General features: G+C 53.5%; 7 protein-coding genes across 7 annotated transcripts; 2 read left to right on the top strand and 5 right to left on the bottom strand.

Moving 5' to 3' along the window:
* Positions 1–508: 508 nt before the first annotated feature.
* On the bottom strand, positions 509–4,189 carry CAOG_02328 (hypothetical protein; the record flags this gene model as incomplete). The annotated part of the gene is made up of 9 exons (XM_004349028.2): positions 509–935; positions 985–2,170; positions 2,294–2,647; positions 2,854–3,473; positions 3,545–3,616; positions 3,675–3,758; positions 3,817–3,885; positions 3,957–4,049; positions 4,110–4,189. The coding sequence occupies 9 exons, from the start codon at positions 4,187–4,189 to the stop codon at positions 617–619; spliced, it is 2,877 nt and encodes a 958-aa protein (XP_004349078.2). The 3' UTR covers positions 509–616.
* A 1,000-nt stretch (positions 4,190–5,189) lies between these two features.
* On the bottom strand, positions 5,190–10,897 carry CAOG_02327 (myosin-VIIa motor domain-containing protein). The gene is made up of 2 exons (XM_004349027.2): positions 10,526–10,897; positions 5,190–10,296 (listed from the first exon to the last, which is right to left on the bottom strand). The coding sequence occupies exons 1-2, from the start codon at positions 10,653–10,655 to the stop codon at positions 5,393–5,395; spliced, it is 5,034 nt and encodes a 1,677-aa protein (XP_004349077.1). The 5' UTR covers positions 10,656–10,897; the 3' UTR covers positions 5,190–5,392.
* A 1,669-nt stretch (positions 10,898–12,566) lies between these two features.
* Positions 12,567–14,400, top strand: CAOG_02326 (testis mitotic checkpoint BUB3). The gene is made up of 6 exons (XM_004349026.2): positions 12,567–12,706; positions 12,905–13,038; positions 13,171–13,508; positions 13,645–13,801; positions 13,958–14,137; positions 14,221–14,400. The coding sequence occupies exons 1-6, from the start codon at positions 12,587–12,589 to the stop codon at positions 14,279–14,281; spliced, it is 990 nt and encodes a 329-aa protein (XP_004349076.1). The 5' UTR covers positions 12,567–12,586; the 3' UTR covers positions 14,282–14,400.
* A 43-nt stretch (positions 14,401–14,443) lies between these two features.
* CAOG_02325 (hypothetical protein) lies at positions 14,444–16,309 on the top strand. Its single transcript, XM_004349025.2, has 2 exons — positions 14,444–15,094; positions 15,218–16,309. The coding sequence occupies exons 1-2, from the start codon at positions 14,488–14,490 to the stop codon at positions 16,288–16,290; spliced, it is 1,680 nt and encodes a 559-aa protein (XP_004349075.2). The 5' UTR covers positions 14,444–14,487; the 3' UTR covers positions 16,291–16,309.
* Positions 16,310–16,358: 49 nt separating this feature from the next.
* Positions 16,359–18,391, bottom strand: CAOG_02324 (hypothetical protein). Its single transcript, XM_004349024.2, has 5 exons — positions 18,332–18,391; positions 17,300–18,031; positions 16,928–17,125; positions 16,637–16,831; positions 16,359–16,561 (listed from the first exon to the last, which is right to left on the bottom strand). Exons 1-5 carry the CDS (start codon positions 18,371–18,373, stop codon positions 16,454–16,456), a joined length of 1,275 nt encoding a protein of 424 aa, XP_004349074.1. The 5' UTR covers positions 18,374–18,391; the 3' UTR covers positions 16,359–16,453.
* A 278-nt stretch (positions 18,392–18,669) lies between these two features.
* CAOG_02323 (hypothetical protein) lies at positions 18,670–19,970 on the bottom strand. Its single transcript, XM_004349023.2, has one exon. The coding sequence runs from the start codon at positions 19,896–19,898 to the stop codon at positions 18,831–18,833; it is 1,068 nt and encodes a 355-aa protein (XP_004349073.1). The 5' UTR covers positions 19,899–19,970; the 3' UTR covers positions 18,670–18,830.
* Positions 19,971–20,361: 391 nt separating this feature from the next.
* On the bottom strand, positions 20,362–22,676 carry CAOG_02322 (arp2/3). The gene is made up of 4 exons (XM_004349022.2): positions 22,566–22,676; positions 21,470–21,714; positions 20,755–21,313; positions 20,362–20,644 (listed from the first exon to the last, which is right to left on the bottom strand). The coding sequence occupies exons 1-4, from the start codon at positions 22,625–22,627 to the stop codon at positions 20,620–20,622; spliced, it is 891 nt and encodes a 296-aa protein (XP_004349072.1). The 5' UTR covers positions 22,628–22,676; the 3' UTR covers positions 20,362–20,619.
* Positions 22,677–22,713: the final 37 nt, after the last annotated feature.

Genomic DNA, 22,713 nt, shown 5'->3' with positions numbered 1-22,713 from the left:
AAAAAGAAAAAAAGTCAAACCACGCGGTCGACCATGTGTTTTTGACTGCTTTTGTTCTATTGGAGATCAAAGGAGAGGAGAGTGAGCAACGACGAGAACGATGACAATGAACAACGTCACAGAACGAGAACAAGAAGGAGAAGGAGAAGGAGAAGGAGAAGGGTTTCAGAAGGGGCGCACGCGAGCTCGCACGGCAAACGAGACGGGCAGCATTGGACCAAGGCAAGACGCCCAGTCACTCTGCCCGCCAGCCCTCCGGAGAGGACAGGCCATGCAAACCCATAATGCGTGCTATCTTTGTGGTAGCCGGTGTTTTAGCGTCATCGCTGGCTCAGCAAAGAGCCAGTTCAGACAAATGCCCGTTGGATCATCAGTAACGAAATTAAGAAGAAGAAAAAAAAAACAGTATGAAAAGAGTATAAAATGGGCAGCTTTTAAATGAAACAAAAAGAATATACCAACTCACGAAGTTCAAAATTAAGGACTGAATGTTGTGTTGTTCGAATTTGGCATCGAATTCGGAAATATTGAACATCAACGCATGCACACAATAAAAGAATCAGACATAAAAGCACAATCTTGACGGCGAGTGAAGACAAAACACGACGTGCCTGCATCACGGTGTTGAAGTGGATGGCGCGGAAGAGCTGCTAGCAACGTTGCCACTGGAAGAGCTGCTTGGCGCATTGCTAGAGGAGCCGGCGGACGAGCTGCTCGAAATGGAGCTGGTGCGATAGATGGGCGCTTGCGCATGCTTCGGACAGACCCAACGAACCTCGCCCGTGCTGAGCACAACAGCTCGCTCCAAACCGGCAAAGGACTTGTACTCGTCTTTCTTGGATAGGAAAGCAGCCCATTCCCGTGCTGCCTCTTGGGACGAGTGTGTGACTTCTGAGGAAGCAGCAGATGCGGGCGCTGGTTGCTTTCCTTTCGCGCTGGAACCCCTTTTGCTGATCAGCGTGGTCGAGCAATCTTTGCAAGTACGGCAGAGCCTCGAGCGGGTCTTCCAAAGCAGTAATGGCAGAATCAACCGCATCCGTTACATCTGGTCCACCAGGAGCCAAACTGGCTGCTTTCAGGAACGGACGCACAAACTCAAGCAGGCTGCGAACACGAGAACCATACTTTTTCAGCCACTTTGAAAACTTGGCAATTTCGTAGCCGGGATGACTGTCGATACGATGCCACTCGGGCTGGCTGTTGGTACCCATGTGGGCGCATAGCAGGTGCGCAGTGTGGCTTGATTTGTAAAGATCCATGAGTTTGGAATGCCACTTCTTGGTCGGCGGTACCACGACAAACAACAACGGGCATGGTTTGTCCAGCAAGTCCAGCTGCATTTGGACTTGACTCGTGAAAAAACGAGCGATTTCGTTTCTCTGCTCCTGGTGCAGGGATTCTGCCGCATCGAACCGCGAATCCAAAGCTTTGGCAAGCTCATCGATGCGCTTCAAAACTGTAGACTGGATCAGCCGATCAAACTCGACAGGATCAGTTTTGACCGCATTTGGAATCGATCCAATGATGCCATCCAAAGCCCTATTGAAACGCTGCAAGTCCTGCGCTGACTGAGCGGCAATATTTTGAAGCTGCTGCACTCCAGAGGAAGTCACTTGCTTCTCGACTTCGCGAACAGAATGGATGGCCGCCGCACCAACTTCCTGCAATGTTTGCTTTCCAGATGCAATCAGTTGTGCTGCAACAAGTGATGCAGCTTCCGCGGCTGCTGTTTGGATCTCGCTCGCCGGTGCCGGTTGCGGTTCGAGTTGCCGTAGCGCTTCGATATCCTCCGGTGTGGGTTGCGAAACCGCCTTCAAGCGACGCTGCAAAAGCGAGCTGAGAACTGGAAGCCATTCCTCCTTTGAAAACGCGATGTGCGTGTGCGAACAAGATAAAGGTTGCTCATTGTTGATTACTGCATCGCGAACTTGAGGTCGTAGTGTCCACAGGCATGGTTTGTCATTAGGCTCGTGCATGGGGCAGCGCAGGTAGGTTTTCCACGAGATTCCAGGATACCAATCCGAGCTGAGCCTGTCCAATATCTCAATCAGAGTTGGAAGCAGCCTCTCTGGATGCTTCCCGCGAGCGGTAAACTCGAGGCGCACACTGGAAGCGTTGCGATGAACACGGAGTAGTGCTCGAGGACCGTCGTAATTGACCAGAACAGCATCTCGCCACGCCGTCAAGTGGAATTTCCGCTCGTGAAAGCGCACAACCAGCCTCGAGAAAAATCCCTCCAGCAAAAACTTTGTCTCCATCACAATGGCAACTTCATGCTTCAGAGACCATTTACTAGGGTCGGATTTGTAGGCTGGCAGGTACGAAGGGATGACATAGCGAGTGCCTGCGCTTGAAGAATCGGTTCCAGGCTGATCGCCATCGCTCATCTTGTACAAGAGCTCGTATCGCTGAAGGAGCAGCACAAACTGATCACAGATCGCAGAATCGATGCCCTTCCAAGCGTTTCGATGCAGATCCTTGCGAGTCACAATGCCATCCTTGACCCATCGATCTTGAGGTTTCTGCGTAATCACTCCAGTCAGGACTGTTTTCGTGAACCATTGAGGGTTCAAGATGACAATGTCGTCCAACGAAGCAAGGAGAGTTGCAGGTTGCAGCGCGGGAACACTGGACGTGTCTGGGGTCGCTGAATTGGCGAGACGATGGAAAACGACCCAGCCTTGAAAACGCATGAGCTGCATGAATTCATCGATTGCTCGCCCGCTGAGACGCAGTGACTGGCCAAGCTCGACCATTTCATGCCATCGACAGAGGGGTGGTTTGTTCTGGGCGGCCAACTCGTTAGCTTGCTTCTGTAGCGAGTCTCTGAACTGAAGATATCGGCCATCCAACAGTTGATTGTAAACGGCATCTTTTGTCCGGCTTGAAACAATGCAGTCTTGAGTTCCAGCATGCTCGGGGCCCCCGTAGAGTTCCGCGCGTTGATGTAGAAGGTCGAACGCACGTTAAACGAAACACTTGATTCTTTCAGGGTGCTGAGCAGATTGGCAAGATTTTGTTTTTGCTCTTGCTGCCGCTCCGAAGTGTATGACGGATCATCAATGTGTGTTCCAACAAGAATGATATCGGCGTTTGGAACGCAAGCGTGCAAGCTGCGGAGCCAAAAGGCAAGGCGCGAATTGAGTGACAAGTCTTCACGCACGTCAAACAAGACCAGGTAGACTGTTCGTTCACGAAGAAAGAACTGGTGCGAAACCAGGTAGACTTCTTGACCGGCGAAATCCCAAACGATCAAAATCATGGATTCGCCTTTTTCACGCAGAACGACTGTTGAAATATCAATACCATCGGTGGAATTGGCAATGTTGAGCCAGTTGGAGAACGTCTGTCGCACGTAACCGTCGGCGATTCCCCTAACAAGCGAGGTCTTGCCGACTGAAGGATCGCCAAGCACGACCACGCGAACTTCCTGGCATCGAACAGAACCGGATCGATGCTGATTCGCAATGTGTCTGAAAGTGGAAGGAAAGTGAGGCTCAAATGGAGTCGCTAATGAACATCTCGGACGAAGCAGAAAACTTACAATTTCAAGGTTGGATGGATACTGTGGCGCAGTACCGTTTCCTCCACATAACCGATCTGATTGTACGTCAAACTACCGATTGATCTGTGAGTAATGCTGCGGTTGGGCATTCAACATTGAAAACGCTTACTCTAGATTTTGCAAAGTCGTATTCTTTTGAAGTGCTTCTGAGATGGAAAGAGCCCCAGCGTCTCCGATCTGATTCAAACACAGACTAACGATTTCCCAGTGAGTTGCGCAGTTGGTGGGCACTCAACACTGAAAACGCTTACATGAGATATTGCAAAGTCGTATTTTCTTGGAGTGCTGCTGAAATAGAAAGAGCGCCAGCGTCACCAACCCTATTCCGGCCCAAACTGTCGAGACATGGAGTGAAAGAACTCGTCTGAATCTGGCTGATCAAGCAACTTACTGGAGCTTGGTGAGCTTGGTGAGCTTTGTGTTCCCCTTGAGTGCTTCAGCGATTGCTTGCGCTTCAACATCACCAATGTGACGGTAACGGAAACTGTCGCCGCATGTCAGTGTCATAATTCAGCACTTTCGTCTTTTGTCTTTGCTTTCTTACTAGAGCTCACCACTCGCATTCTTGACTTGCTCAAACAACTTCCGCTGTTCTGGCGTCATCGCCTCGTAATCCAGTGACATGGCAAACCTGAACACAACAATCACAACATATGAGAGGATTCTCTGAGTGTTTTCGACCCTGCTCATCAGTCTCTGATCGCTGCTGCTGCACTGAGCAACTTTGCAGACGATTCTATTTGTCACTCCACCATCCGCAGCAGCAGCAGCCATGCCCCACCATGCCCCAAGGCACAAGCTGTTTGATCCGTTTGTTGATGCTGTTTGGAAGTCACAAGCTTCACGCATTACAATCGGACAGTCCTCCCTCCCTCCCGTCCTCTCCCCACCTCAGCTTCGCGTTTGGTGAACCGACAGTCCACCAGCTGCCCTCCAAAGTTGTTGGGACGACAGCCCAACAGCGGCCCTCAGAAGCAAGCAACGGCTGATCTTGAACGAGATTGAACGAGATTGGTTGTTTTGTTTCGTTTTGAGATGTTGTGAACAAACCAAACCTACGTCACAACACTGCAGAAAGAGTGAGCTGTGACGTTGCACATCTTCATTTGTACTGCATTGAGTTTGTTCTGATTATCCTGATTTTGTAGTTGGATTCATGAGCTTCGAAGTGGGTGAATTGAAATGTAACCAAAACCAACCAAAAGCGAGCTTTTTTATTGGCAAACTGATACGGAAGAGCGTTTCTTTTGTAGCAGGGCAGTAATTACACTATCCACGATTACCTGTGACCTTGCAGCCAGCTCTGGAGAAGAGGGAAGGAGGGAAGAGAATTGGCTCATGACAACGTCCACTGATCTCAAAATTTGAGACTGAATCCACTGGTTTTTGCATCACCCCCACGTCCCGCGACCGAGCACCCATTCCATCAGAAGCATGCTAGTACTATTCCGACAGGAGCATAGCTGGATTGGCTGCTGAAACAGGCGAAGGCTGACCAAAGCTGCTTCTCCCCCCTTTCATCAGCACGCGCAAAGCCTCCCCACCCCCACCCCCGCCCCCACACCTCTGTCGTCGAGTGTCTGGCAATAGAAGAAGATCTTGCATTTTTGGTGGTGGGCGGTGATTTGGGGAAATTTTGTTCAAATTTGTACAGCCAGACGAAAAAAACACAAATTCACACAAAAACACACACAGACAAACACACAGACACAAAAAGTGGGAAGAAACAAAACACACACCCCCCCCCAAACACGAACGGCTGCATCGAGCAGCAAAAACAATCCGTTGTCTGGAGGAGGAGCAAGTGACACTCAAACCCCTCGCTCATCACATGTCCTCCTGCTGCCGAAGCTGCGCAACTTGCTTGTTCACGATGGGCGGGGAAGAAGACAGGGTCGTGTTGGCATCGGGAAAGTTGGTGTCGACAGGAGACAGGGGCTCAACGGGAGACGAGCCGTCGGGACTCTTGGGAGTGCCGCGCAACGATGTCAGCAAGCGCCACCGCTTCTTCTCGCTCTGGGGAGAAGTCGGGCTGGTCGGGCTGATCGGGCCTCCCTCGAGCGCGAGCGGCGAAGGAGCGCCCACCATGGTGGTCGCGCGGCCACGACGCGGCACGGCGACGGGAGACGAGGGAGCACTGCTGGTGGTGGCCTCCGTGACGGACGAAAAGCGGTTTTCGAGTTGGAGTTTGGTCGCCGAGCTGGACCGCTTGCCACTCAGGAACAGACTGCCGCCCTTGGCTTTCTTGGCAGCCTCGGCGAAATCCTTCTCCGCAGCCTTGCGCTCGTCCTGCTCGTAGCGCAAGAGGCGGAGTGCGTGGAGGTCGTCGCTGTCCATCGAGTTGAACTTGCGAATCGAACCGAGATGCGTCTTGACCGTCTGCTTGCTCGCGCGCGATCGCCAGGCCTTCTCGCCGCGCTGCTCGGCGGCAACATGGTACAGCTGGTCCAGTACGGACGAGCGGTACTTGCGGAAGGGCTCTTGGAAGGACTCGCACTTGAGCGCGGCGCGCTGGCCGTTGATCAGCTTGTTGATCAAAAACTCGCGCAGCTCAGGTCCGTGCGCCCAGAGCTCGTGCGTGATGGGAGGCGAAAACTCGCTCACCGTGTCCTTGTACGCGACGCCGACGCGGTACTGTGCAGGCACGCTGCCGTCCTCGGAGGCTGCAGAAACCAAGTGCACGACAATCAGCACGTGGATAAAGTGCGACTTGACGGTCTGGGGCGCGTATGGCGTGGTGCCGTCGTTGAACACGACAAGACAGACGTCGTTGCCAATGTGTCGCTTGCGCTCGGGCTGCTGGGGCTGGTCGCGGGCAAACGGAAGCATGGAGGAGACGTGGAACATGATTTCATCCGTCGATGGCCCAGCATCACGCGTGGCAGCGTACGAGTGCGTGCCGGTGAGGTCGGTCTTGACATCCAAACCGCCGCGGAACTTGTCAAAGCCTTGTAGGCGGACCTTGGTGCCAATCAGATCAAGGAAGGCGTCGAACGAAGGGCAGCGTGGAGGCTCGCCCGCACGCCCATCGTTGCAGTTGGAGAACAAGAGCGTTTCGTCCGTCTGGCCTTCGCGCATCAGCAGCACGCCAAACTTGTAGTGCTGGGGGTAGTAGAACTTGTGGTTGTCCTCTTCCAGACGCAAGAGCTTGTCGTCGCAGTCCGAGTTGCGCACCTGGAAGCAGTTCTCGCGGAGCTTCCACTTGTCGCCCAGCGTGTGGCCAAAGCGATCCACAGCCATGTCCATCAGCTCGTGAGCGCGGTACTGCTTCTTCTTGCCCTTGACGATTTCTCCGGCGGCCTCAGAGTAGTCTTGGTCGGGAGGAGAGAAGCTGGCAAGACCAAAGCCGAGCTTGGTCCAGACAATCGCGCGGTACGTGGCGGGATCGGTCGCGGCAGTCGAGACAATGTCTTCTGCAGAGCGCGCGACGATCGACACCAGCACGGTGCCCAGGGACTCGTGTTTGGCAGCCACCGTAATGTGCTCCTTTTGGTAGAAAAAGTGCTTCCACCAGCGGTTGTCACGGGTGACCTCGATGAAAGCAGCCCCACGACGCGCACGAACCAAGGACGGTCCTTCGATCTGGTACCCAGCGCAGGACTCCAGCACGGGCGGCAGGGCGTGCACGGGCGAGGCGAGCATGCGAGAGGTCGCGGCAGCAGCAGCGGCCGCAGCCAACGATGACGGGGACAGAAGGTCGCCACTCGATGCACCGTCGTTGCCGCTGGTCAATGGGGCCTCCTCGTCGTTCGGATTGGCGCGAGCGTCGTTGTCGACCTCCTTGGACAAGTCTTGGAACGAGCGGGCCGCCATGGACGCCGTCGCGTTGGACTGCTGGTGTCGCTCCTTGGCCGCAAGCATGTCAATCTTTTCGCGCTCAATGCGCTCGCGCTCGGCTTGCTCCACGGCAATGCGCATTCGCTCCAGGCGCTCCTTTTCTTCCTCCTGCTCGCGCAGGCGGCGCTCTTCAGCCAGACGCTCGGCCTCGACTCGTTGGCGCTCGGCTTCTTCCTCGGCAATGCGGCGACGCTCGGCTTCCTGGCGCTCCTTGGTCTCGCGCTCGAGAGCGGCAAGCTCAGCCTTTCGACGTTCCTCCTCCTCGCGCTCGCGGCGCAGACGTTCCTCACGCTCGATGCGCTTGGCCGTTCGAAGCTTGTTTGCATCAACGCGTGCAATGTAGCCGCGCGCGACCGGCTGGAGAGCTTTGGCGATGGCGCGCGCCTTGAGGAAGTACCTGCGGGCGCGATAGGTGCGGTAGAAGCGCTGGATGGCACGCGCCTTGACGTTGAGCTTGCGGGTGTGGAACCACTTGCGGAAGGTGCGTTGGATGCGTCGCGCGCACGTCACCTTGGCCAGTTCCAGCAGCTGCTCCAAGTTCATTTCGTACTCGAGGGGCAAAAACACGCGAGTCTTGCCCATCTTGTAGAGCGACTGGGGCGCCGCCGCGGCGCCTCCTTTGGACTTGCTGGGCACAGTCTTGCCGAGCGAATCGAGCAGCTGCTGGGTGAGAGTGCGGCTGTCCAGTGGCTTTGGAGCCGGCGTGGACGGAGCTTTGGTTGCGGTGCGGCCAAGCCCGTACGTGGCCGACGTCGCAGGCTTGGGAGGCCGCGGAAGCAGAATCCTGTAGCGGGCGACAAACTCGTCAAACTTGTAGCGGAAGGGGAAGCCGTGCTTGCGAATCTTGACCGTCTCCAGCAGGCCGAGATACTTGAGTTGCTCGAGCACAATCGCCTCCTCAAACAAGCCCGGTGTGATGGAAATGTTGGGCTTGATGCATCGCACAAAGAACGGGTTGCAGGCCGACAAGCTCGTCATGAGCTGCTTGAGCGAGTCGCGGAACTGCGTGCCGATGGTCTTGCGCTTGCCAGCCGTCGACGACTTGCCGGGCCCGTAGTACAGGTTGATCATGTCGCCAATGAGCGGCTTTTTGCTTTGGCGCAACAAGTTGAGGGCCTCTTCGCCAAGCGAGTCGTTATTCTTGACGAGGATGCCCTGCGGATCGTAAAACACAAGGCCGGCATAGTGCCGTACTCCAAACAGCTTGTTGGCCTTGGCCTTGAAGAAGGGATGGGTCGAGTTGTGTTTGGTAATCTTCTCCATGAGCGTCAGGTCTGTGGCCTTGGGCATGATGCACTCCTCGTCGGCCAGCGACAAGATGGAGAGCTTGGCATGCCCAATGAGGTCCAAGCACGGCTGGTTGTCTGGGAAGGACATTTGCTCCCAGTTGATCTGCTCCTCGACATAGACGGCCTGTTCGACCTTGAACATGTAGGTCGAGAAGAATTGGTGCAGTTGCTCATTGGCAAAGTTGATGCAGAGCTGCTCGAACGAGTTGTGGGCGAAATTCTCAAAGCCGAAAATGTCCAGCACGTTGATGGCAGTGCAGCCAGCGGGGAGCGCATTCACATCCAACTCTGCAGCGCTGGTGCTGCTGCTGCTGTTGCCGCCGGGACGGTCGGTGCCCAGTGCGCCTTTGATCACGCGGTTGATGCGGTTGGCAACCCAGTGGAAGATGCATGCGTACAGGGCTTTAGCGATACTGTCGCGGGTCGTCAGCGCCTGCTGCACAGACATGGTGCGCGTCACGACTTCGCCAGTGGAAAACCGCGAGACCTGCTCTGTCATGAGCGCCTTGAGATGCGCCTGGCTGAGACCGAGAACCTTCGAGATCATGTCCAGCAGGACGGGGTTGCGAATGGCCGTGCTCTCCATGTTGGAGGACTCGCCCGCAACCAGATTCACATTGCCAATCAGAAGCACGCCAAAGACCACTCGGAAGAGGTCGCTGACCTCCTCGTTGGTGAACTCGAGTGTTTTGAGCGAGGCGCGCAGCTTGATGCCGTCGCCGACATCGTCAATCAACGGACCTGCGTCGGACGTGCGACGCATGCTGCTCCTGCGGTTTGGGGCTGGCTGTCCGCTGTTCACGTTCAAAAAGTTGCTCTGGCTCGAGCTCTTAGGCATGGCAGACAGGTGGGGCGCTGCTCCTGCTGCGTTGGGCGCCGCAGGAATGTGCGGAATCAAATAGGCATAGTTGGACGGCGGCCCCATCTGGAGCTCGGCGACAAGGTCCTCAAAGGTCAACAAGTTGTAAAAGACGTGGTAGTTTCGCTCGCGATCTGCTTGCTGGATGATGCGCGACTTTTCCAAGAGGTACTGCTGAATGTTGGCGCCTTGAATTCGGCCGTTGCTGTCAAACACAATCTGAATGTAGTTGCCAAAGCGACTGGAATTGGGGTTGTACACGGTGGTGGCGTTGCCAAACGCCTGCAGCACGGGCCCAGCAGCGAGCAAGCGCTTGCCGATCGAGTCCTTCATGGTGAGGGCCCCGGCAGTCTGCACAGATGCAGCAGCTGTCGTCGTGCTGGTGCTGGTGCTAGTGCTGGTGCTGGTGCTGGTGGGAAGGCCAGGGACGCTGCCAAACTTGTCTGCCGCCGCAGCCGAAGCGTTCGCGAGGTAGTTGAGAATGAGCTGCGTCGAAAAGGTCTTGCCTGCGCCGCTCTCGCCGCTCACAACAACGCACTGGCTCTTGCGATCGCGCATCATGTGGTGGTACGCCTCCTGGGCAGTAGCAAAAATGTGCGGCGGAAGCTCGCCGGCGCGCTTCATGCGGTACGTGTTGGCCAACTCGGCGCCATGCAGCGAGAGCTTGGCGAACGGGTTGATCGAGTTTTGTGGTGGCGCGACCGACAGCTGCTTGTACGGGTTGACTGCGACGAGTACGATTTTGCCTGGTGTTGATTGAGCGGGGGAGGGGTTGACAACAACAACGACAACAGCAACAACAACAACAACAACAACCAAGAAGCGTGGTGTGAGGAGATTGACAGCGGAACAAAACCAAAAGTGAAACAATCAACAATCAACAACCACAAAGTTGCGGTTTTGTGACGACACATGGTGGTCCAACCGAGGCGACAAGAAAAACAACTGGCGAAGAACAAAACTTGAGGGCCTTACCAATGTACGTGTAGATAATGTCGCGCTCAAACCGCCGCTGGAGGTTAGCGAGGATGGAAAGCTCGTGCAGGTCGCCAATCTCAACCATGTCGTCAAAGACGGCGTCCTCGGGCTTGTCCGTGTCGACCATTTTTGTGTGTGACTGCTGCTTGGGAGGGGGGGGAAGGCTATTGCTGCTGTGCTGGTTGGACCGATCTTGCTTGTTTTTATGGCTGATGAAGGAGTCGAAGGAGGGGGGAGTTGGTTATTATGCGAGTTTTGTGGATGAAGGGAAAATGAAAACACAAAAGAAAAGTAAAAAGCGAAACAACCAGCGCGTCGCTTGTTTGGCTCAAATGTGGTTGCTGCTGCTGTTGCTGCTGCTGCTACCTCTGTGGATGTGGTCATTCATCGAGCAAAAGCACACAGGACAGATCAAAGTGAGTGGAAGAGACAAGAGCCAGCAGAGCAGAGACAAGAGCAGGAACGGAGGAAATCAAATAAAAAAAAAAAAAAAACCTCGTTCCGCACTGTGACATTATTTTGTGCGTGTTCCGTTCGTCTGCCGCCACTTCTTCCTGCTTCACAAGCCCTTGGCCCCCCCCCCTCCCCTATTCGACCCTTCAACTCGCAATCGCAGGCAAACAAGTGTGTTTCATTGGTGGTGTTGGTTTCTGATGGGATGTTTGTACTGTTGCGTTTGTTTGTTTTTCGTGAGTTTTATTTTTTTATGATTATTTTTTTTATTTTTTTTTAGGATTTTTACTGGATTTTTGTTTGGTTTTGTTTTCGATTTCGCTGTCTCCAGAGCAGGCAAAGCCGCCCCAAACAGACAAGAGATGAAGAAGATTGGAGATGTCGGGAATGATCAAATCCACCTCCCAAAACGGACGACAGAGCACAGCGACGACCGGTTGCTCGAACAGACGAGCAGATTTTGCGGCAATCCTCGATTTTGCGAGCAACAGTCGATGCTCGCGTGTCTCTGCTCTCAGTCTCCACTCCATCTGCATCCCTCTTGATGTCCCCATCTCCTTGCAACTGGGGCACTCGCAGGTGGTTGCTGTGGGCCGATGCCAACGCCTCAAAGGGTGTGGGTTGGCTATTTTGAGAAATTTTTATTTTTCATTATTTTTCTATTATTTTTTCCATTATTTATCTTCACTCTCGCTCTCTCGCTCTCTCGCGCGCGTGCTGCCTTCTCTCTCGCGCGCTGTATCGCGGCCCCGTTTCCTGATGCCACTCCACTCATTGCTCTGTCATGCGACTCTTGTGCGAATAACGCTTTGAGTGCTGATGATGTGGTTGTCCTCACGTCGCGTCAAAAGTGCAGAGTGTTCCGCTTCAAAGCCAACCGCAATCGAAAAAAATAAAAAATAAAAAATAAAAAAATAAAAAAATAAAAACATACAGCCGTCCCCCTTTCCCGCCCTCTTCTTCCTCCCCTCGCTCGGCTCTCTGGGCTTCCGCTGCTGCTGCCCATCCCGCTGGAGCTAACTAGGCGTCACACTGTTCATCTGCCATGGCGTCAGCATCGAAAGGCCGTGCGTCAGGCGTCGAGCAGGAACAGCTGTTCTGCTTCTTCCAGCCCCTCCCCGCCATCACTCATCGGCTCGGGCATCGCCAATCCATTGATTCAGTGGAATGGTCTCGATTGGAATCACAGTGTCATCAAGCCCCCCGGCGCCTGCGGCCTCCCTAGAACGAGCGATCGCTTACCAAACGAGCCAAAGTGGGAAAAAAAAAAAGAGAACTGAGACTGGATTCAGCTGAAAGAGGATCAAAGGATCAAACGGTAGTCAGCCGATCGAATGCATCCCTGCATTCAAAACGACTCTTGGTTATGGATGGATTCGAAGCCGGACGAGGGCTGGTGAGTGACGTGCTGCTTGTAATTGTTTTTTGACAGCTCTTTGACACTTTTCATCGCTGTCGCTCTTTCTTCTCCTTGTGTGTCTCTCCTCCCTCCCTCTCTCTCTCTCTCGCTTTCTCCAAGAATGCTGCTTTTTTTTTTCGTGGTCCTTTTGTTGCACTATTTTTGTAATCCTCACTCTTCTCTCGTCTCGTATCGTCATCATCGTCATGTCCTCTCCGGCAGAGTTCCAGCTCGCATCGCCGCCCAGCGACGGCATCTCGAGCGTCACCTTCGCCCCCGCTGGCTCGTTGAACACGGACATGCTTCTCGCTTCGTGCTGGGACTCGGTACAGCTCGAGCTCAACCCCACCCCCAGCCAGCCAACCAATCTCTCTTCCGACTGTTTGGAGTTTGAAACGCGCGCCAAAAACTGAACTTCACCCCTCTCCCGACAGGCCTGCAGTCTGTGAACCTATGCTCACTCGTGAAACCCCATCCCTGATTACTTTTGTTTGTGCTGAATGTGTGGGGCCCCACTTGGACAGACGCTGCGGCTGTACAATGCTGCGACAAACACGCTGCTGGCCAACTTTGCTCATGCAAGCGCAGTGCTCGACAGCACGTTCGGGCCAGAAGGACGAGTATGCTATAGTGGAGCTGTGGATGGCTCGTTATCATCGTACGTAGAACAGCTTGGCTTGTTTTGTTGCTGTCAGACGGGGGCAATCTGACCTCACTGCGATTCTCAACAACCCATCCACTCCATCCACTCCAATAACATTTCGCGAAAATGCTCCTGCGTCAAAAATAGGTGTGACATTACGACAGGCGCACAGTCCACGCTCGGAGGGCACGCGCAAGGCATCCGCTGCGTTAAATTTGACCCGGCAACAGGGCTCGTGGTGACGGGCAGTTGGGATGAAAGCGTCAAGCTCTGGGATGCGCGCACAGCGCGTTGCGTCAGTACCCACCAGCAATCTGCCAAGGTCTTTGCCATGGCATGCACCAGCGACAGCAAGCTCATTGTTGGCACGGCCGACCGTCACATTCTGATTTGGGACTTGCGGAAGATGGAATCGGTTTTGCAACGGCGCGAGTCCTCGCTCAAGTTCCAGACGCGATGCATTCAGCCCTTTTCCAACGGGCATGGTAAGGAGGGAAGAGAGGTTTAAGGCTGGGTGCAATTGGGTTTTTTTGTTTTGAGTGTGCGTGTGGAAAATTGCCTGTGCCCTCATGTGTCTACGCTTCCTTTGCGTGTTTTGGTACGGCTTGCTACGCTTGACAGGCTACGTTCTTGGGTCCATTGAAGGTCGCATTGCTGTCGAGTACATTGATCCCAGCCCGGCAGTGCAACAGAAAAAGTATGCCTTCAAGTGCCATCGCGTCCCCATCAACGGCGTCAACACAATCTACCCTGTCAACTCCATCTCCTTCCATCCACTGTAAGTAGCCAGAGCCCTGTGCTCGGCGGTGATCATACGCCCCGTCAATACCAGTCATTTTTTTTTTTTTTTTGGCGAGCACGATTGGTTTCACGTTGGCCGATCGCATCACCCACCTCCATTGTTTTCCTCGTCTTCTTTTTGTTTTGATGGTAGATACAACACGTTCGCTTCTGGCGGCGGCGATGGTATTGTTTCAATTTGGGATGGACTGAACAAGCGGCGTATTTGCCAACTGCGTCCCTATCCAACAAGCATTGCCTCACTGGCGTTCAACCATGACGGAAGCTTGCTAGCGATTGCATCCTCCTACACCTTTGAAGAGGGTGAAAAAGAGTGAGTTTGCTGTCGTTGGTTTTGAGCTTGGATGCGTAATATTTGGGCTCTCACCTTTCCTTTCCTTTCCGTGTCATCCATAGCATGCCAAATGATGCCATCTTTATTCGACGCATCACAGACGCCGACGTTCAACCCAAGTGAGAAAGTGAGAGGGTTGTTGAAGCTCGTCGGGTTGCATGATTGTATTGCCTGGGGTTGAAGCTTTTGGTGGATTGATGGATTGGGAAATGGTCAATGATTACAAACTTGTGGATTTCAAACCAGTGTCAATACCCTCTTGTCGTCCACAATCGGATCACTCTTTGCTTTTTGGTTTGTATCATCCCCATCCGTACATGTAAAACTCGATGCCGCCCAAACAGCAACGCGAGTCAGTTCCCACTCCAACCACCACCTCCAGTCGTGGCAACAACGCTCCTCCGGCTGGAATCGTGCCAAATCGCCTCAAGATCATCCAACTGCTCGGATGCCTCGCTGTCGTCGCTGCTTGGCTGCTTGGTCGCGGCGGCAGTGGCGGCTCGAGCTCCTCCCACATCGCCTCCAAGGACGCCTTCCACCGAGGCACCTTCCCCTCGCATATTACACTGTCGGACAACCAGCTGATTGTCCCGATGCCGTTGCCAATCCACACGCGATTCCGCCAGCTGTCCGTCGTCCGCGCCAAGAGCGTCCTTCCGTCCTCACCGCCTGAAACGTCTGAAACGCAGAGTCGTAGTGCGTATGCTCAACTCGCCCGAACACAACGCATGCCAGTCCTAATGAACGAGACGCTTGCTGATCAGTGGACGGCGCGCAAGGAATGGGATCTCAGGAGCGGCAACCTGACCAAGACGCTCAAACAGGTCAAAGTCTACCGACAATCTCAGAACCGGCGCTTCTTTACAACGTTCCATGACAACAAGCCAATGGAGCCGCTGCTGGCGACCAAGCGGTGGCAGGACTACAATGCACAAGGTGAGTGCCATTTTGGCATGCTCACATGTGATTTGGTGTATTATTGCAGCAAGTTCTTTCAGGTTGGTCTGTTGTCTTAAATCCTTCGTTTTTTCCGTTGTGCTTGGTGTACCCTCCCTTTAGTTGCCGTGGCTCCATCGGTGGTGCTCAAGGACAACACGGATGGCGTCTTCTTGTACTTTACGTCGGCAATCGACTTGCTCAAGGAACGGGAGACGCTGCTGCGCGATCTGCAAGGTCTGGAACAGCTGCAGGTTTCGGACGAAGGCCGCGTTAGCAACCTGTGGATTGGTCGACGAGGCATTGTCACATCAACACACTACGATGCCACATTCAACTTTTTCGTGCAACTCCGCGGACGCAAACGCTTTACGCTGCTGCCTCCCTCCACGTCCATGTACCTGTATCCGTGCTTGCATCCGCACTATGGACACGCGCAAGTGAATATCAGTTCGCTGAATCCGCAGGCGGAATTGGTGAATTTCCCGGGCTTTGCACGAGCGGAAGTCTACACTGCCGAGTTGGGCCCCGGTGATATGCTCTACCTGCCGCCGTTCTGGTTTCACCAGGTCGAAACACTCGAGCCGGACAGCTTGTCTGTGAATGCGTGGTCGGACGCACCAGAGTACAGCGTCATGCTCGATGTCTACAGCATGCCTGTCCCGTTCGAGAGCCATTGGTCGCAAACTGGCACCGTCTTTGCCGCAATGCTGCTGATCAGCAAGCTGGTCGAGGACGTCCACGCCCAGCACAGCCTACATTGGTTTGCGCCCGCGCCTGCTGCTGACACGGCCGCCCCGGTTGCCCGATTCATGGCAATGCTTGTCGAGCAGCGCTACCGGCGTCTCTATGCGAGCGGCGAAATGCTACAGAATGCGACCCTTTATTCTCAAGTGGAGGGCACATGCGCCTCAGTGCTGACCGCCAGTCACATACAAACCTCCGCCACACTGCTGTATCGTCAGCTGCTCGAGTGGGACACCGGCCTGAGCTCACCTGACGTGCTAAATGGCGAGTTGGATCCTGCTCGCCTGGCTTCAGCGGTGGCTGCATTGTCGAATGCCTTTGGTAAAATTGCAGACTCGGCCATTCGAACCACGCTCTTTATGAATTATATCGAACATCTTGTGAATGCTGTGCTGGGCGCGGCTTCCGTGCATCCGTTTTTTGTCAACTGCTTCCTCCTTGTACAATGAGATTTTTGGTGTAGTTGTAGTCAGCCTTCAGCCTTGACTTTGTCATAGCACTCACTTTCAAGAATGGAGGAAAGAAAGACGAGCATGTATTCACTGTATATTGCAACAAAAACCTCCAACACAAAAATTATAAAACCAGCGCTTGCACAAACGTGCCGGCCTTTTAGGGAGACAGTTTGCTGATACGGTCGTTGAGAGATTGGATGCGTTGAACGAGCGCGGCGCTGTTTTCCTGTACAATGTTCATGTTCTCGGCGAAGGCCGTGTCAAGCTGGCACAAGAGACAAAAACGTTATCAATCCATCCAGAAAAGCAACCAAACAATAAACATGCCGGAGGACCCTACCTTGGCCAGTGCCGCTTGTTGAGAAGTTAGTTGCTTGCCAATGTCCAAATCGGACGCTTGCAACTGAATCAACGATTGGCTGAACGACGCGCATTGCTCGTGCAGAGTCCGCAAAGCGCGCAAACGCTCGACCACTGAAGGAACCGAGTCCACGACAGAATCCCACTTCATGACTGTCTGATACAGCTCGTGAATCTGTTCAAGAGATGGCAGAGATGGTTCGTTCAGCCATATGGTTCAAGCGCCGTGTCGACCTAAAATGAAATGACAAGGCCCAAACAAACAACAAACCTTGTTGTTCTTGTCGGCATCTTCCAGCGACTGCTTCTTGCTGGCAGCCGTCTCGAGCACTTGGAGGAGAGATGCGCCTTTGCGCTCGGCCTGCTCGAGGCGAGCCGGGTCGAGAAGGGCGACCCTGCGTGCGAGGCCAGCGATCAACGTGGGCAGTGACGCAGTGGCATCCAGTCCGACATCAACGGCGGCAGAGCTCTACGTCAGTGGCAGAATGTGTGTGTGGGGGGGGGTGTTGAAACAGTGAGCAGAAGATCAAACGCGAGGATTGAAACCCATTTTGTTTTTCAACCAATCAGTCAATCCACAAGGTTCGCCCTCCCCTTCATTCCGCTGGAATCACCAACCAACATCTTAAAATCAAACACTGACCACAAGAGTCTTGGCCTGGTTGCCAAGCGTCGCTTCCAAGGCGGCGAGTCGGCGCTCGAGCTCGTGGCTCTTGGAAGCCTTTTGCAACTCGGCCAGGGGCTGTGAGTAGTATAGCTCGTAGACGACTCCGTTATTGTTGCCGGTAGCATCTGCTGGCGCATTGGCTGCGGCTGCTGCGGCGTTCGGCTTGAGCGATGTGAGCTGCTTGACAATCCGTTCGGCGTCGGACGTTTCCGCCGCCATGGTGCCCAGCGTCTTGCTCAGACGGACATGGTCGAGCTGCTGTTGCAGCGCGCGTGCTTGTGCGAGCAGCGGTGCTTGCTCTGATTGCGCGTCTGGCTTGGGCGCTGCCTGGAATGCCTTCTGCTCGGCGTCGATCGCGGCGAGGTCGGCCAGCAGCGCCTGTGTCTCTGCTTGCAGCCGCTGGAGACGCTCGCTCGCAGAAGCACCTGCAGAACGCAGCGAGTCAACAAACTGACTGGAGCCGCCCTGGTGGGCCTGAGCTTGCGCCTGGCTCTGTGAGGATTGCTGGAATCGCTTGAACGCGGCCGCCACATCGAGGCTCTCGGTCTCGTCCAGCCGCTGGGCGCCCGAGCCGCCAGGCAGTCCACTCGCAGTGGCAGTGGCCGTGGGCGATGATGCAGCCGACACTGCCGAGGCGGCCGTCGCAGACTGCTGCTGCTTGGACGCCGCAGGTTTGGCGACGATCTCGTAAATTTCAGGGCCAGTGTCCTATGATGAAGAAGCGAGGAACGGGAGCAACAGAGTCACACAACAGGGAGGAAGGGAGGGGGTCAGTGATGGAGTGAAGCAAGGCCCATTCAGTGAGTGCTCTGATGGCGAAGGGAGAGCGAGTCATGGGGAGGAAGGGAAGGGAAGGATTGCTGGAATCCATTCAACAGCGATTGTTGGTCTCATCATTGCCCTTTCGCAAGGATCGATGGACGCGGGGACGTGGGTACTGTTGAGATGCAATGCAAATTGGAATTGGTGGTGGAGGAGGAGTGCGTTGGAACTGGGGCAAAATCGTACCAATCCTGACAAATTGGCGTATTTGGCTGAAGTTGTTGCCATTCTGTTGTGAAAACAAAGTAAAAGTGACTGAGAAACACAACAAAACCAACTTTAACAAAAACAGACATTGGAAGGCGAATTGGAAATCGAACTGCTATCGAAGCGGCTTGCAGAGTCAGTAATGTCGAGTATCGAAATCATTTTTCGACCATCCAGTTGCTGACAATCTTGCCAGCAAGTCCGCTATTCTCTGAGAAATGCGCGAGGCTTGGGAAGTTCAAGTTCGATCCATTGAGGTCGCACAGGATAAATGTAGAAACAACCTGTAGCCGGCCTTGTTGTAATGGAGACTTTGGTGTGGAATTGCACTGAATGTAATCATGAAACAAAAACGACACGCTACAGAACAAAAAACAACAAGCTACAGTATGAACAACCATCTCACAATCGAAACTAAGCAAAAGCAACGACAGCAACAACAATGAAATCGAACACACACTCCGAGTCTCGACGGCTATCACACATACTCCTCGCGAAGATCCGCCTTCAGATACTCGTAGTGCACAATGCGCGGCACAACCACTCCGAGCTCGGCGTAAGAGTGCACAAGCGGCACCCACTTGGTGTATGGCATGTAGCAGTACTCTGCGCTCAGCGTGATGGATGGCGGGTGGTCGACAAAGTACCGATTGAGATGGCTTTCGTCGTGCCACAGTGCCATCACGCGATTGCGCATGTCGGTCATGATGTTGCTGTGCACAGCCTCGGCCACCTGGAAGACGCGCCCATGCTTGCCGCCATAGACGCCGCCCGCATAGTAGTGCGTGTTCGTCCCTGGCGCGATGAACGCAGTCGACGCTGGATTGTGGTCTGGCGTGCCTTTTGTGCCAGGGTGGTAGCCATTCTGAACACCGACGAGGTCTGCGAGAAAGTCCTCGCAGACGTACGTATTAAAGGCAAAGTCGACATCGAGGGCGTAAAGGTAGTCCATGCCTTCAAACTCTTTGGCGTGCTGGAGAAGCGTGCCAAATCGCATGAGCGAGTCGTACGGCCAGGGCAACCGGGTCTTTGGGATGGCCTTGACGGTCGGCGAGATTTCGCCCCAATCTAGTGGGGGAAGGGGCTGATCCGTGAAGACAAAGATGGTCACGTTGTGATTCGGGAAGAAAAAGCTGCCGGCAGAGGTCGAAAAGCGCTTGAAGAACTGCATGTAGCGGCCAGTGACAGTGACAACGAGTCCAATGTTCAGCGTGTGTTTTGGCACAGGACACGCAGCGTTATAGGTGAGCAAACGATTGCCGGGTCGAAGTTGATCTGTGCCGGGAACGAGCGGCGCCGCTTGCGCGTTGCCAGCGTCAGGATGTGCATTCTCCGATGCATTGGAACGGAGCATGGCGCACTGGGCAGTCGGAACATGACTAAACTGCTCAATCACACGTTCGTGCAGTGCCTCTTTCTCTGCACGCCGTTGGTTTTCAATGTAGCGAATGGCGAACAGATAGCTCAGCACGAGGGAGATCAGAAACCCTGCGGTGCACAATAACGCGAGCCGCTTTCGACGAGATACACCAGATAATGCCACCATAGCTGTCAGAGACGGTCGTTTTCAATCTCGCTCTATCCTACTTTAAAGTACTAGGAGCAAATGGTAGGACTGCGTGGAAGGAGTGAGCAGCTCCTGGATTTATTCCGAATAAAGGATTCTTTTCGGACAGGTAGGAAAAGTGAACGTTGGCGTTCTTGTTTTTCGCCCTTCTGTTTGACTTAGGCTGGGTTTGTTGATGGATGTGCGCCTTTTTGCATGTTTGATCAAACTGCGATGGCGAATACGTCGCGTGGCTTTGAGTTTGTTGAAAATCTGAACATGTGCTCGGGCGTTCGGGAGATTTCAAAACCAAAGGAGGAAGGAAGAAAGTGTGGATTCGATCGATCTTTGCCAACCCAACTACACGTCCATTCGCCTCTTCTTTTTGTTGCTGGGTCAGATTGGATGCTTGGTTTTACATGCACGAGAAAAGAAAAACAGATCGAGAACACATGCGACTGGACGGGGGGAAAAAAAATGAGAGACATGTACTGTTCAAAAATGGTCGTACAGGAGAACGCACAATACACATAAGGGTAGGTGCACAACACGACATTTGGGGGGAGGAGGAGGAGAGGGAGTAGACACAAACAAACGACTCAAGAAACAAACACGGTTGGTGAAGCAGCAATGAGCTTTTCTTTCTTTTTTTTTTCCGACAACCAAACCGCGTTCAAGCAAAAAAAGACAAAAGGAGATCGGTCCAGCGGCCAACTTTCGCTTACTTCTTGGCGAAGGTCTTGCCACTGTGAAAATGTGCAAGAGTGAGTCAATGCGGGTCGCGCAATGTGAGCAAAAATTGAAAACACAACAAAGCGCAAAACACCAAAAACACAACCATCCAGTTGTTACGTACGTTGCAGTCTTTCGCTCTACCACGACAGGCTCAGGGCGAGCGCGGTTGAGAATCTTGAGCAGCGAGGTGACACGAGCGCGCATACGCGAGTGCAGGTAGGCCTTCGAGCACTTGATGTGATAGTGGAGATAGTCGCGGAAAGTCTGGACGAGCGAGATCGAGTTCTCGCGCTCGGCGCCCTTGACGTGGCGGGTGAAGAGCACAAAGGTGACGTAGCTCATGTTGTCGGCAACGGATGCGCCAGCGCCGGCAATTTCACGCGGGGGCTCCTTGCTGAAAAGCACTTGGGGTGCTTGGTTGAGGCGCTTGCGGGCATCAACAAACTCGGCCAGGAAGACCTTGCCGAGAACAACATCGTCCGCATCGCGGAAACGAACCGAAAAGACAACAGTAACACGGTCCTTCTCTGCGTTCAGGTAGATCTTCTCGTCCTCGCGGTATGAAATAACAGCAGTCTTGTCGCCACCAGCGCCGCCCTTGTCGCACAAGTCGAAATACTTGCCAATAGGAGCAGCGAGGCAGTGACGCTTGAGCAGAGCAAAATCGTTAATGACCTCGTCTGTTGAGTCAAAGAATAGAGTGATGGACACCAAAAAAAGTCAGCACTCAAACCAGCAGAGAATGAATCAAAAGCCGAGTAGTTTCCAATTCTCCAACACCCATCCACCCCCAGATCAGCAAACAGCGTCTCCAAAGCACGGAAAAAAAAACTTACCCTTGTTGGCGGGGAGCTTGTCGAAATCAAGGGCAATAGTGAAGCTGTAGCCGTTCTCGGTGGGGGCAACGTTCGAGCCGTAGACCTTCTTGAGGTACTCGTCGGCGCCGTGAGCCTGGAGCTCGGCGAAGCAGCGGATGCTGATCGAGACCTGAACGACCGACTTGTTCTCGCCAGTCGACGAGATGTGGAAGGTAACACCGTCAAAATCTGCGACCGTGAGGTCGATCGAATCGGGCTTGTCACTACGCACGGATCAAACAAAGGCAAAATTTTCAAGCGAGTGAGTGATTCAGTGGAGGACGACGAGATGCCGCGAGAGTGGAAAAAAAAAAAAAGGAACGAAGAAAAACAAAATGGAAATAAAAAATCAAAAAATAAAAAATAAAATAAAAAATAAAAAAAGTCATGGAAATCAGCTGCTCAAAGGGATGGTTCTGCTCGCGTCAAACGTCAAACAGATGCCGCAGGTGGCGAGACAACCATGACAGGCAGCACCTGATGGCAGTCGCGGCAGCATCGCTCGCAAACGCACACAAAAACCTTGAAAATAAAACGGCAATGGAAAAAAAAAAAAAACAGCGATCCAAGTATTTTTCAATTGAAGGATGGAAATCGTTGCAGATTTCAGCGGCAGACGAGGGCCGACGGACACGCGCCAGCGGATGCGAGCGATGGATGACTTTGCTCAAACCGCCACGCACGACAGCCAGTGACGTCCGCTGTCTGGATCGCCGAAATCGCGATCAAGAATGACCAGCTTTTTGATGTGGTTGAGGGGTTTTTTTCATTCATATTTTTTTTTCGGTTGTGCCGTTCGATTTCACGCTGCCATCGACGCTCAGACACCCCAGACAGCCGCAACGAAGACGCAGGAGCGAGAGCGCTGGATGGTGTAGCAGGCTCCGTGTAGAGCAGAGCGACAAGAGCGGAACGGCAACAACGTCGGGTTGGATAAAAAAAAAAAGCGAGAATTTTTTTTTTTTTTTTTTTTTGGTGTGGAAAGCGCTTTTCAACCAATCCCTTCGCGATGGCAATCCTGCCTAGAGTGGTGCGCAGCGCAGAGGACAGCAACGTAGACATGAGACAGACGTACACGCCGACGCGGGCGAGGAGGGCCTCCTTGATGATGCGGTTCTGGAACTCGAGCAGAATCATTTTGTCTGTTTTGAATGCGATTTTGTGGACTGCAAACAAAAGAAAAAATAATAAAATAATAAAATAATCCATCCTCCTTCCATAAT

This window comes from Capsaspora owczarzaki (genome assembly GCF_000151315.2).
Source record: "Capsaspora owczarzaki ATCC 30864 unplaced genomic scaffold supercont2.3, whole genome shotgun sequence".
Taxonomy (NCBI): Eukaryota; class Filasterea; order Ministeriida; family Capsasporidae; genus Capsaspora; species Capsaspora owczarzaki.
Note: the sequence above shows the minus strand (reverse complement) of the source record. Positions and strands in the feature narration are given on the sequence as shown.